At 45.3% G+C, this 13,551-nt stretch overlaps 1 protein-coding gene across 1 annotated transcript; it reads right to left on the reverse strand.

Moving 5' to 3' along the window:
* Positions 1-6,174: 6,174 nt before the first annotated feature.
* Positions 6,175-7,794, reverse strand: FUT4 (fucosyltransferase 4). Its single transcript, XM_044987755.1, has one exon. It carries the CDS (start codon positions 7,744-7,746, stop codon positions 6,589-6,591), a length of 1,158 nt encoding a protein of 385 aa, XP_044843690.1. The 5' UTR covers positions 7,747-7,794; the 3' UTR covers positions 6,175-6,588.
* Between the last annotated feature and the right edge of the window lie 5,757 nt (positions 7,795-13,551).

The following is a 13,551-nucleotide window of genomic DNA, read 5'->3' on the forward strand; positions in this document are numbered from 1 at the left end:
GAATCTGTTTGCCCAGGAAGGGACTAAGGTATGTAGGATTTCCAGTATCAGAGGACAGGGAAAAATATATAATGACTACAGAAGATACACCTCCTATAAATGCCACTCGGTATTGAATTTCAAAAAGTCCTACAGAGAATCCAAAAAGTAGCTTTACAAATAGTACATTGGGTCACCTTCCCTCATTGATTCTCCCTTGCTCCTTGTGAGATGCTCAGTCTTGTGTCATGGGCAGCATGATTAATTCAGAACATAACAGAGCTACACTAGGATATGTTGCAAGATGACAACTACACTAAGATGACACTATGCCAAATCTTGCCCAGTTTACACAAGTAGTCTCAGTGAAGTGAAAGATTACTCCATGAGTAAGGCAAACAGAACATGGCCTACAGTCATACAATGGTACAATCTGATGCTGCCTTCAAAGGTAGTTACCACTTCAGGCATATCTTTGATAACATTATGTTGATATAGCATATACTTTCTGTATTATAATCATTTCACTATTAGTTATTATTTATTCATATTGTGGTAGCACCCCCACTGTGCTAGGCATTGTCTAAACACACAGGTAAACACAAGCCTTGCCAGAAAAAGCTGAAAATCTAAGGATGTATCTTATCTTTTGCACTCCTGTAGTTTTTTCTATGCAAGGGTCTCAACATACACTTTACAATCATGAATGAATTAAACCTCTCATCACCTGTGGGATAAATAGGGTACATTTCCTTACCCTCCCCCATGTGCTTTAATCAGGAGACTATGCTTCCTCTTCTAAAGACATGTGCATAAAACGAAGATATTTAAGAATTCATCAGTGCCTGCTACTTATTCTTCACATCACATCATAATCTTTAATTTAAATATCATTCTAATTAGCTGCTGTGGAGGTAATTAAAGTGTCACAACAAATTATAACAACTGCAATCAAGGAATCTTTGGGAAAAATGTATGTCAGAATCTAAGAAATGGTGTGTTAACTCTAAAGAAAATCTAATTTTTGCTAGCATCCTTAATATTCTGGAGGAAGAAATAGCTTGGTGTATAATATTCCAAGAAAGATAGGAGGAGGCAAATTCTCAGTCGTTGAAGTCAGTTATGTTGATTTACACCAGCTGAGGAGCTGTATCTGTATTTCAGGTAATTTTGGAGACTCAAGTGGAAAGAGACCTCTCAAAGGAGGGGTTGCTCTATGAGCTCCTTAAAGCTACTCCTAGAACCAAGGAAAATGTCAATAAACATTTTAGGAAATTCTATTCTTAACCTCTCTGCAGACCTATGGCAGAATTTGATAGTTCGATTTGCAGACAATTGCCTATGGCTCCATGATAAAGTTCAATAAGAACTTTAGTCTAATTTCTAGCTGTCCACATTCTAAAATAGAGTAAGATGAGTATATTAAGAGCCTCATTTTTAGAGGTGGACAGCAACCCCAGGTCCCATTCAAGTCAATGGGAGCTGCAATAGTGCTTTCAATAACCTGAACTAGGTGGTATAAATAACCCTCATTTGGAAAAGGAGAGGGAACTGAGAAAACAGATAATTCTAAGACTCCGCTTTTTCACATTAAAGTGCCATGAGTGAACATTTTTGTAACTGTCTCTGCATTGGCCAAGGCTCACTCTACTGATTTTGTCAATGTGAATTCTTTCCTTCTGTCTTAAGTCTTGCAGATTTTGCCCTTTCATAGGCATGCAGTTTTTGCCCAAAGCCCACACCCAAACCTGCTACCCAACACATTGATATATTTTTTCTTATTCTCTGCCTGCCTTATTGCAGACCTTTACAAGAGACTGAAAGCAAAATATTTCACACTTGGGTCCAGAAAGGAGAAGAGTTTGACATGAACAGAACATTAGGTATGATGTCATCTCAAGAACTTTACATGGGCAAAGGGCTTTCTCATTCATGCATGGTCTGTTAAAACAAGCTCCTGAGCAAGGGCAGCTCTAGACATTTTGCCGCCCCAAGCACGGAGGGTCCGCTGGTCCCGCGGCTTTGGCGGACCCTCTGCAGGCGTGCCTGCGGGAGGTCCGCCGAAGCTGCGGGACCAGCGGACCTGCCGCAGGCAAGCCGCCAAAGGGAGCCTGCCTGCTGCCCTCGCGGCGACCGGCAGAGTGCCCCCCGCGGCTTGCCGCCCCAGGCACGCACTTGGAGCCTGGCACTTTTCACATGTTTTCAGTGGGAGTTAAACTGATGAGAGCGGAAATAAATATATTGGGTGAAATTCTGGTCCTATTGAAGTCAATTGCAAAACTCCCATTGACTTATAGGGCCATGATTTTACCCATCTTGGAAACGTCTCTTTCCTTCTACTCCCTAAAGCAAGCAGCCTGTTTCAGGATGGGTTGTAGTGTTCTGCAACATTCTTTGAAGGACTTACATTCCATGGGCATAACAGTATTTCAGTCGGGATAAACCAGAGACATTGGAGTGCAGGTGGATAGCATTAGAAATGTGTTTTGCCCTATGTACCAGGTACGCTGGCAACACTCAAATGGATCAAAAAAGAGGATTGATGGCCTCAACTTTTCAAAACAAAAGGGGAAATATAACCTATGATAATAGGCCAGGTGTTTATCTTAGCATGAAAATCCAAAAAGTGGCTTTAGTAATTCCATACATGCACCTAGGGAATGAGAGACACTTCTTGTAGAGTAATATTTTTTTTGCTTTTCTATAGCACTTTCTGTTCAGTGATCACTAAGCATGTTGCAAATATTAGTTAAGTCTCATACTACACTTGTGAGGTAAGTATTATTAACCCCACTTTACAGATGCAAAAGATTTAGGTACACAGAGCCTAATCCAAAGTCTAATGAAATCAAAATTCCCAGGGTACATCTACACTGGATTAAAACAGCTGTAGCTGGCCCAGGTCAGCTGACTTGGGCTCACAGTGCTTGGGCAGCAGGACTAAAAATTTCAGTGTAGACATTTGAGCTTGGGCTAGAGCCCAGGCTCTGGGACCCTACCCCCATAGGCATGGGAAATAGAGGTGCAGGGGGTGCTGAAGCACCCCCAGTTTTTAATTCAAGGTCCTGCCCACCACCCCGCACCCAGGGTCCCAATGCTGCCGTCCCAATGCCTGGGGCTGTAGTCCTGGCCCTGCACCAGGGTCCCGATTCCCAGCTGTAGGACCTGCACCTGGGGCTCTGTTCCCGGCCCTGCATGTGGGGTCCCAGCCTTGGCCCCCTTACCCCATCCATGTTCCCCCTCCCCCACCCACCACAGTCCCACTCTTGGCCCCAACTCTGGGGGGGGGCACAGACAGGGGTTGGGGGGTGAGGTAAAAAGTTTGGGGTGAGAACCACTGGCTTTCAGCACCCCCACTGTAAATTGTTCCAGTGCCACTGCCTACCCGCTTGCAGGTTCCAGACACTAGGCTCCAGACCAGGCCGGAATGTCTACACAGCAATTTTATAGACTGTAACTCCTGGCACCTCTACTGACTTCAGTTAAAATCAAACTCAGAGAACTTAAGTAACACCCCCACAATCACACAGGATCTCTGTAGCAAAACCAGGAATTGAACTCACATCTCCTGGCCATGTGCTTAAAATTAAAGACCATCTTTCCTCCCTCAGTTACATTAAGTAAAAGTACTGTGCTTATTATTTATGTTTTTAAGTAATTTGTCAGATGAGACATATTATATATATTTATAAATTACTCAAACACTATACAGTGAATATATCAATTTTATAGGTATCTATACTTAATTATAGATATGTCTTGATTTGTTATAGTGGCAGTAATTTTTACATTTGAAAAATAAAACACTTCTGGATTGCAAGTCAAGGAAGTGGTTTCTATGCATTAACCAGGTTTCAGTTTCCTGCACATGATTCTGTGTCAAAAGACTTATCTAATGGTAATGGGGAAAGAACGTCTGTTATTCCGTTAACATACTTGCTGGCAACTTGCCAGAACCTCATCTTAGCACATTCCTAGCTCTGGTTAACGGAACTTACTTGTGCATGAGCATAAGCAATTGATTGACTTGGGAGTCCATGTTAGCATCCAGTCTGAAATAATAGGGACTGAAAACAATCATGGATGCTCTACAAAATAATCATAGCTAAATAGAAAACCCATTAAGATCTGATGGAGTTTATCACTCAGTGGAAATGAAGATTGAGGTCCCAAAAAAAACCTCTTGCATAAACTGAACTCATTGGACCTGGTTCTCCTTTCACTGATACTTAGGGTTGGAAGGATTCGATTTTTAATCAATAAATGTCAGTACATCACTTTCACCATACACATACTTACTGACAAAATATATTTCCATCAATAATAATAAAAATTTACAGATAGGCAAAGTAAGAAAAATGCTGTTTGAGAAATTAAAGTCAAAATCCAGTGATTTAGATTTGAATTAGGCTGGTTACAAATGGACTGGCAAATGAATAGTAAAAACACATATAATTTGTTGATTTAAGGATATTTACTTTGTATATTTTGACATGTGATGTTGACAATTTGTGTTAACTTTTTGAATCTCAGCATCTACTGTCATAAAACTATCTGACACCCTGTAGCGAAGTGACGACTCACCAACCGGACCTGCTAGAGAAGAACCAGAACCCACTGACCCCAGCAATTTCCATCACTCCAAAAATCCACAAATGGGAACACTTATGTCCTGCATACAGTGAGGACAATGATATTGCTGAATATCTGACTACCTTTGAAAGACTTTGTGTAATACATGAAATTCCTGATAAGACAGTTCCCACTCTGATTGTGAAATTAACTGGTAAAGCTCGAAATGTATTCAATGGAGTGCCTATTGAAGACGCTTTAGACAACTGTAAATTTAAATATACTGTATTGCGAAGATTTCAGATTACCCCTGAAAGATATAGAGTTAAATTTAGGAATCTTAAGAGGGATATTGGTATGAGTAATGGGGAATATGTAAACAAAATTAAAGTTTTGTTGGGAAAATGGGTGAGGGATAAAGAGGTGGCAAGTTTTGAAGGAATGCTAGATCTTGTTGCTCACAAGTATTTCCTAAGCATATGTAAAGCAGTGTCTATGGGACAAAGATGTAAAGACTGTGGATAAGATGGCTTTTTTAGCCGATGCCTTTGAACAGACTCAGGCGTCTATTGAGGGCAGGCCACAGAGAGGGGTTTAAAACTTCAAAGAGAAACTGCAGAGCAACAATTCATTTGCAAACTTAACACCATTAATTTGGGCTTGAATAGGGACTGGGAGTGGCTGGCTCACTACAAAAGTAATTTTCCCTCTCTTGGTATTGACACCTCCTCATCGGTTATTGGGAGTGGACCACATCCATCCTGACTGAATTGGCCTTGTCAACACTAGTTCTCTACTTGTAAGGTAATTCCCTTCTCTTCATGTGCCAATATATTTATGCCTGTAGCTGTAATTTTCACTCCATGCATCTGAAGAAGTGGGTTTTTTACCCATGAAAGCTTATGCCCAAATAAATATGTTAGTCTTTAAGGTGCTACCGGACTCCTTGTTGTTTTTACTTAGACTTAGTCCATCCCATGCTTTGCTGCACATTGGGCTACCCACCAAGCAGTGGAGGAAATACTTGCTACCCTTCAGAGCTGGCTATTGTTCTACTCACACCCACATCCTTCCACACACTTCTTCCTCACTGGGACTTTTAAGATGCCTAGTAAAGGACTTTTCCATTTTTAGTTTTGGTTATAGCTATTTAAAACACTGCCAAAAACTGCCTGTGTATTGTTATACTATACTATTGTTAAAGGCACAAGGCTCAGAATTTGTATGCAAAAGAGTTTTCATCTTCCCAATGATCACTGTTAATACATTTGCCTTTGTGCAGCAGAAATATATTACCAGAAGGGAATAAAAATACAGTCAGAACTGTATGAGGAAGTCTCACAATCCCGGAAACTGTCACAGCTGACAAAATTGGCTGAGTGACAGAAATTGGATTTGACAGCAGCCTTCAGTTACCTGAAGGAGGGTTCCAAAGAGGATGGATCTAGGCTGTTCTCAGCGGTAGCAGATGACAGAACAAGGAGTAATGGTCTCAAGTTGCAGTGGGGGAGGTCTAGGTTGGATATTAGGAAACACTATTTCACTAGGAGGGTGGTGAAGCACTGGAATGGGTTACCTAGGGAGGTGGTGGAATCACCATCCTTAGAGGTTTTTAAGGTCAGGCTTGACAAAGCCCTGGCTGGGATGATTTAGTTGGGAATTGGTCCTGCTTTGAGCAGGGGATTGGACTAGATGATCTCCTGAGGTCCCTTCCAACCCTAATATTCTATGATTCTAACACCATGCTGCGTTTATGGTTTCAGCTCTGGATCACCGGACAATGAAGTTCTTGAGAAAGTGCTGGGTCTGTCACAGCCCAAAGATGGAATTGCATAAGTTCATAACAAACATATAGCGGTCTGATGGTCTGTTCACCCACATTTTTAAACCTGCCTCTCAAGCGACAGGTCAGACACACTTCTGAAATCTTCTGGGTTTTTTGATGACCCCATGAAAACTAGTGCTTTTTAAGCCTTGGTTTGGCTGTACTGCATCCTCAGGAGAAGCCAACAAAGAAAACTTCCTCAACCAACACTATTAGCTTTCAAACCAGCTGGCCAAATTTTGTATGATCTTGAGTTGATCCCCAGCTGTCCTGACAGCCTCACAAACCTTGCAATATTGCTCATCCCAGAAGGAAGTCATATGAACATCATAGTTGTCCCTCCAGGCGAAGTACCGCCTGTAGAGGGGTTTGTTTTGGTCGAGGAATTTCAGATAGATGGCTAACTTCCTAGGGCTGGGGAAGTCATCGATGTGGATGAAGGAGTTGGGCGGGATAAAAAGCTCGTAGTTGGACCTGGGAGGGCCCAGCACGATGGGCACAGCGCTGGATTTGAAGGCGTTCCGCCACAGCTTCTCAGTGATGTAGTCGGTGTGCTGGGAGTTTTCAAAGGCCAGGTAGAACTTGTACTGGGAGATGGTCCTGACCATGCTGCCCTCCTCCAGCGCCAGGCCTTGTGCCCCATACACATCGATGGGGACATACTTCCTCAGCTGGTGGTAGTAGCGCACCCTGGCATGCGCCTCGTTCCAGTTGCTGATGACCCAGGCCACCAGCTTGGTCTTGCGGGGCAAGCTGAAGCGTGGGGACGCCTGCCTGGCACGGAGGTACCCGTAGGGCACGAAGATGTCCGAGTCCACCCGGTAGGACATGGTCCAGTTGAAGATGCCAGCCAGGTCCCTGAGCCCGGGCGAGTGCGAGGGGGACTCGAAGTTCATCCACACCCACCGCTGGGCCGGGGGGCGCTGCGGGGGGCCGGCGGGCAGCTGGCCCAGGCCGTGGAGGAGGAAGTCCCGGTGGTGGAAGATCACAGCCTGCGCCTCCTGGTAGCGGCTGCGGTTGGCGCTGGGCCGGCAGCCGCTGATGTTGAAGCGCCGCTGGCAGTCGGCCATGTGGCGGCGGTGGCCGAAGGGCTCCCACCAGAGCAGCACGGTCACCTCCGGCGGGGGCCGCGCCCGGCCGGGCCCCACGTCCAGCGGGGGCAGCTCCTGCAGGCAAGTGTACAGGGTCAGCGCGGTGCAGCTCAGCCCGGCCGCCAGCAGCAGCCGCCGCCGCCGCCGCCCGCGGCGCAGTCCCCGGCCCGGGGGCCCAGCGGAGCCCGGCTCCATCGGGGGCAGCCGCCCGCGCTGCCTCTGCTCTGGCCGGCGCCGCTGCTGCTGGGGAGCCGGGGATCGAAGCGACGGAGCGAGCATCCGGCAGCCGCCGCGATTCCTCCAGCCCCCAGCTGCGGGATCCGGGGGAGGCCCCGCCGGTCACGTTGTCCTCTCTGGTGCCGGCCCGGCGCTATCAGCCCTGCCCACCCGGGCCCCGGCCCTTGAATAGCCGAGCAGCCCCGGCCAACAGCCCCGTGCCAGCGCATCGGCCGCTCCCCAGGGACCCGCCCCCCAGCAAGGAACAAACCCCTCCCCAGGGACCCACCCCCTACCTGGGCACAAACCCCGCCCCAGGGCCCTTCACCCCGTTGCAGGGCACCAGTCGCTCCCTTAGGGGGACACCCCTCCCTGTGTAGGTACCGCTCCCTGCAGCGCATGTATCTCTTCTTGCCTCTTCCTTCCTCCCTCTCCTACCCCCACCCCGTTATTTCTCATCCCTTAGCCCCTCCTTGCCTTAAAGATACCACATCTCTTCCCTTACTTCCATCCCTCCTCCTTCCCTTGTATGGTTCCCCTAGCAGCCCCACCATCCCTCCCCAAGGTGTGTTCCACTCCTGGCTGCTCATCCTTTCTGGGCTGATTTATCTGCAGCATCATCTTACTGATGTGGCACGCCATGGCTGAAGGCAGCATAAACACCATGAACGTCCTTGTTCACTCAGAAAATAAGGAAACCCACTTCCCTTCCACCAGCTGCATCAGGGGTTGCACTTCAGGAAGGAGGCACACTCCCTACTCCACCCCACCCCATCCGCCTCCAAGCATAGGCGTGAGGAGAGCACACAGGGAACAGAATATGAGGACACAGAGTACAGACTGAGCAGACACAGGGCAGGATGGGGACGGGAGAGGCCACAATAAGCACAGTGAGGAAAGGGCCCAGTGAACACTCAGCGTGAGGATGGAGGACTCTTGCTTCTTCATACACTTTCACTCATTCCTTTACTTCTGACTAGGCTCTCTCCTTCCAAGAGATTTGGAACAGCCTCCATTCTCCAAATACTTTCCCTCCATCTTCTCCTTCAGATCACTCCTTCCAACGCACTTTGTTCCCAGAGCCACAGGCCTTGACCCATCTAAATCCCCTTCTCACATTGCCTCTATGTCCCCTTGTGTTTGAATCAGGTTGTGTATTTTCTGGGTTTGTCTGTAAACCCCGGGGGGCAGGCAGGGACTTCCCCGTTTTAACAAAGTGCTGTGTACAGCTTTGGTGCTTTGTAAACCTGAGAGCTATTTTATGGAAAGGTGAAGTTTCCAAATTGGACACTCTATTTTCATATCCAATAGATGTGTAGGGCCAAGTTCATCTCTCATGTAAATCTACCCGCAGTCCACAGTGACCCATGATTGAGAACTTAGATTTTATTATAAATAATAACAATAATAATAGTAAATAATTTTATAACAGTAGCCTCTAGATGCCACCCAGATCAGGGCCCCATATGTGCTAGGCACGGTGCAAATATAGAAAATGACAGTCCGTGCCGCAAAGAGCTTAGGAGGATTTATGTCAGGATTATGTTGATCCTGAAAAAGGAAGAAGAGTTTATGTGTGGAGGTGTTCAAAGCTTAGTTGGCATCATAGACAGCCTTCCAATTCCCTGTTCACAGCACTTACAAAAATCTAAGCAACAGTAGCCCTGATAGTCACTGTATATTTATAATAGTCTATCTGTGCTGGATCCTTATTTGCAAAGATTTACACATTCTGCATAATATTTTCCTAATGTAAAAACAACACACATCTCACCAGACAAATATAAGATCATGTTTATTTTGCTAAATTTGTCACTACTGTGGAAGTGGCTGGGGATTATTATTTTTGAAGTCTGATGCTTTAGATAGTTATTTCCTTCAGTTGTGGGTATCCAGGTTTTGCTAGTAACTGGAACATGTTAAAAGCAAACGTAGATCCCAATCCTGCAGTGAGTTTTGCATTCAATCAATGAGGCTTTGGGCAGGCTCCCTGGAGGATCAGCACCATAGTTATAAACACTCAGCACAGTTCTCTTATCTAATGTAAATTGCACTTTACCCCTATTCTAATGCAATTGCCCTTCTGCCAGGTGGTTAATAGCAACAAAATGAGATGGGTTCAATACATCTAGGGCCCCACTTGAGAAACTGGCTTGAGCCCCCACCCAGAAATCTGGGAAAACCAAAGACTCCCTGCTTGGATTACCCACTGGCAAGTACTCCAAAACTGTGTACAAACAGGAAAAATCTTTATTATAGGAAAAGAAACATAGTCATAAACTTGGGAAAACCCAGCAACAGAGTATGTATGTTGTAAGGGTCCGGTAAGGGGCTCGTCCTTCTCAGGCACGGCGGGAAGCCGGGGCACCTCACTATAGGCAGCAATCCGTCTCGGGCTCAGTCCCTCAGCAGGGCTGAGCAAACCAATACCCTCTAAACAAGGCAGAGGTGAACGATGAACTTGGCCCTACACATCTATTGGATATGAAAATAGAGTGTCCAATTTGGAAACTTCACCTTTAGCAGGGCCCGAGCAAACCCAGAGTCTATAAACCTGTCCCTAGAGCAGGGCGGGGCAGTGGGAGTTCAGGCTCAGGCCTTTCAGCAGGGCTGAGCAAAACACAGTATCTAAGGCCTCCTCAGGCCAGTGGGGAGGGGGAGTCTGCCACCCTTGGAAGGGTGGCACTGGCAAGGGGAACGCAGGCCCTCCCACTCCACTGCATTCGAGCCCGGGGCCCTAGCAGCAGCAAAGATCCGCTGCAGTCAGTGGGGATCCTGGCTGCAACACACTGACATTGGCTTGGGGTCCCCTGGAGCCAGACTGGGGTCGGCTACCCCCGGGCCGCTTCCAATCTCCCCCTCCCTAGGTACCTGACTCTCGCCAGTGTCATCCGGTGGGTCCCAGACCATGGGTTCCTCAGGATACCGGGCAGAGGGGAGCTCAGGCGACTCCTCTGGATATCGGGCGTAGGGGAGCTCAGGCGACTCCTCTGGGTACCAGGCACAGGGCAGCTCAGGCCAGCGCTCCTCTGGGTACTGGGCACGGGGGAGCTCAGGCCAGCACTCCTCTGGGTACGGGGCAGGCTGGGCCTGGCAGAAGCTCAAGCACCAGCATCTGTCCTCTCCAGCAGCCTCCACCCAACTGAGTGTTGGGGCCGGGCTTTTATACTTCTTGTCTCGCCCCTTGACTTCCGGGGGGCGGGGACAGGCGGCGGTGGCTCCGCCCACTCCGGCACCTGGTCTGGCTCGTCCTTCTCAGGCGCGGTGGGGAGCCAGGGTGCCTCACTACATATGTGAATAAAGAGTAAAATATCTCAGCCCTGGCCTTCCAGTAACTTTGCCTATATTCTAACTCCTTTCCCATCAACCGGTGAGAATGTTGAATGGGTGGTTATCCCTTGACCACACCATCTCACCCATCCACCAAACCCTCCTCACAGTTTGGACTACATAGGTAACCAGCACCATGACTGGTATACAGAAGTCAGTGCAGAGAATTGAACGCATGTATTATGTGTTCACTTTGGCCTAACTGGCTTAAAGAGAGGATGACCATCTCCTGCTCTAACAGAAGAGTCCAATTGATATAAAAGGGCCACTTTATTGCTGCCGATTCTTTAGTTGAGCCATTTTTGCTTGATAATTAATGAAAACCTGGCCCCATTGAAGTGAGAAAACGCCATTGATGTCAATGGGGCTAGGATGTTGTCCATTATATTTATCATTCATAATGGCTATGATCATAATTCTTATGGCTTTCAGTAGTATAATTTCTAGCAGTGATGTCAGATGCTATTGAAAGTTCAGCTACATAATTTTTTATTCATGTGGCTCCACTTGGCACATCAAGTTTTTATTTTGGTAGCTTGCAGAGGTGGTTCTGTGTTAAGCATATTATGATTTGATCATACAAAGCCCAATCCTACACACAGTGAACTCAATCAGTATTTTGTCATTGCTTTAGAATTTATAAAGTACTTTGGGACCCCTGAAAGTGTAAGTTGCTATATGTTAAATATTATTAAGAAATATGAAAATAAATATAATGTAAATTCCAACTCTTCTGTCTGTGTTCCATTGATATAGGGCAGGGGTCAGCAACCTTTCAGAAGTGCTGTGCCGAGTCTTCATTTATTCACTCTAATTTAAGGTTTTGCGTGCCAGTGATACACTTTAACGTTTTTAGAAAGTCTCTTTCTATAAGTCTATAATATCTAACTAAACTATTGTTGTATGTAAAGTAAATAAGGTTTTTTAAATGTTTAAGAAGCTTCATTTAAAATTTAAATTTAAATTAAAATACAGAGCCCCTCGGACCAGTGGCCAGGACCCGGGCAGTGTGAGTGCCACTGAAAATCAGCTCGCGTGCCGCCTTTGGTGTGCACTCCATAGGTTGCCTACCGCGATATAGGATATTGTTTCTGTCACTGATTGTGCAAGGCTTCCCCTTTTCATAGCCTTATCTGTTTTAAAGGTAAAACAAAAGGTTTGTTTTCTCTTTGGGGATTAGTAGTAACATTTGGCTAATTACTTTTGATTTCTGGCAGTTTCACATTGAGTCTTCAGTCAAAAATCTGAAATCTTACCTAAAAAGCCAAATAAGCAAGTAGGAAAAACAGCTGTAATACACTTTGAGCCTGATTCTGTCCTTACATCGATGTAAAGGAAGTGCAACGCTATCCAAATGTGTGGAGTTATTCTGGTTTAAACAAGGTCAAAATCAGGCCTCTTGTATTCACGTACACCAACGAAAGCTCTATATCTTGTATACCGGAGCAAGCTATTATAAATATTTACATCAAGGTTTTACGGCAGCTAGAGATTTGAAAATATAACATGGATATCACCTTATTATTTGTCTTCCTATTATGGCAAATAAAAATAAGACCAATCTGAAGTAGAAGACGGGATCTTAAATTGTGTTTTAGTATTATTGCAGTGTAGTAAGAGCACTTCCACAATAATGTCCTGCTGTTACAAAGACTTACATGTGCTTAGCTTTACATATTGTACATAGTCCATTAGAAATTATATTTCTAATAACAAAGTTAGTACAGATGGGGATACGTGTAGCATTAGCTTGGATCCTGGCACATATCAAGATAACAGGGAATTAAATCATGGAAAAAGTAACTAAAAATGCTGTATGAAATGGAAGAATTGACACAGAAATACCCTTGAGTAAATGAGAATTCAAAAGCTTAGTACAGAAAAAATTAAAAGAGGAATGTCAAGAATTAATAAGAAAAAGAAGGAAAAGATTTTTTGAAGTGAGGATAAAAATACATTTCAGAGCCTGGATAGGAAAAATGAAGTGCTTTTTTTTTTAGAATACTAACTGGCCATTGTAGCTTAAACAAAAAAACCTGTTGAAATAAATAGACACAAAGATGGACTATGTGTGCACTCACTGTAAGGTGGAAGAAACAGTTGATCACCTTTTCTGGGTATGTTAAGGCTTTGATGAAGAAAAGGGAAAGCTTTCTGAGGAATTCAAACATCTTAAGGTAACAAAAAATTACATTATGTTATTTAATGAAAAATATTGGGGAAACGGGGTAGTATTAGAAAGTGGTTGTTGCATTCTCTGAAAGACACAGGGTAGACTGAGAAAATATAAACTAAGTACAGTATTTAGGAATTATAGCTGATGGTGGCTATTGACTATTCAGACAAATCTGCTTCCCCGTTAAAAAAAGAAAAAGAAAGAAAAGTTGTCTGAGCAATGGATTGCTCCTGCTCCAGCATCAGATCCTGGTCTTTCTCCAGCACCAGACCCTGCTTGTGCCTGCTGTACTAACCCCTGTTCCTTAGTTCCTGCTCTTCTCTGGACTTGCTTCTGGATCCTGCTTCACCCCCTTTGCTCCC

The sequence above is a fragment of the Mauremys mutica genome, chromosome 1, assembly GCF_020497125.1.
Source record: "Mauremys mutica isolate MM-2020 ecotype Southern chromosome 1, ASM2049712v1, whole genome shotgun sequence".
Lineage (NCBI taxonomy): Eukaryota > Metazoa > Chordata > Testudines > Geoemydidae > Mauremys > Mauremys mutica.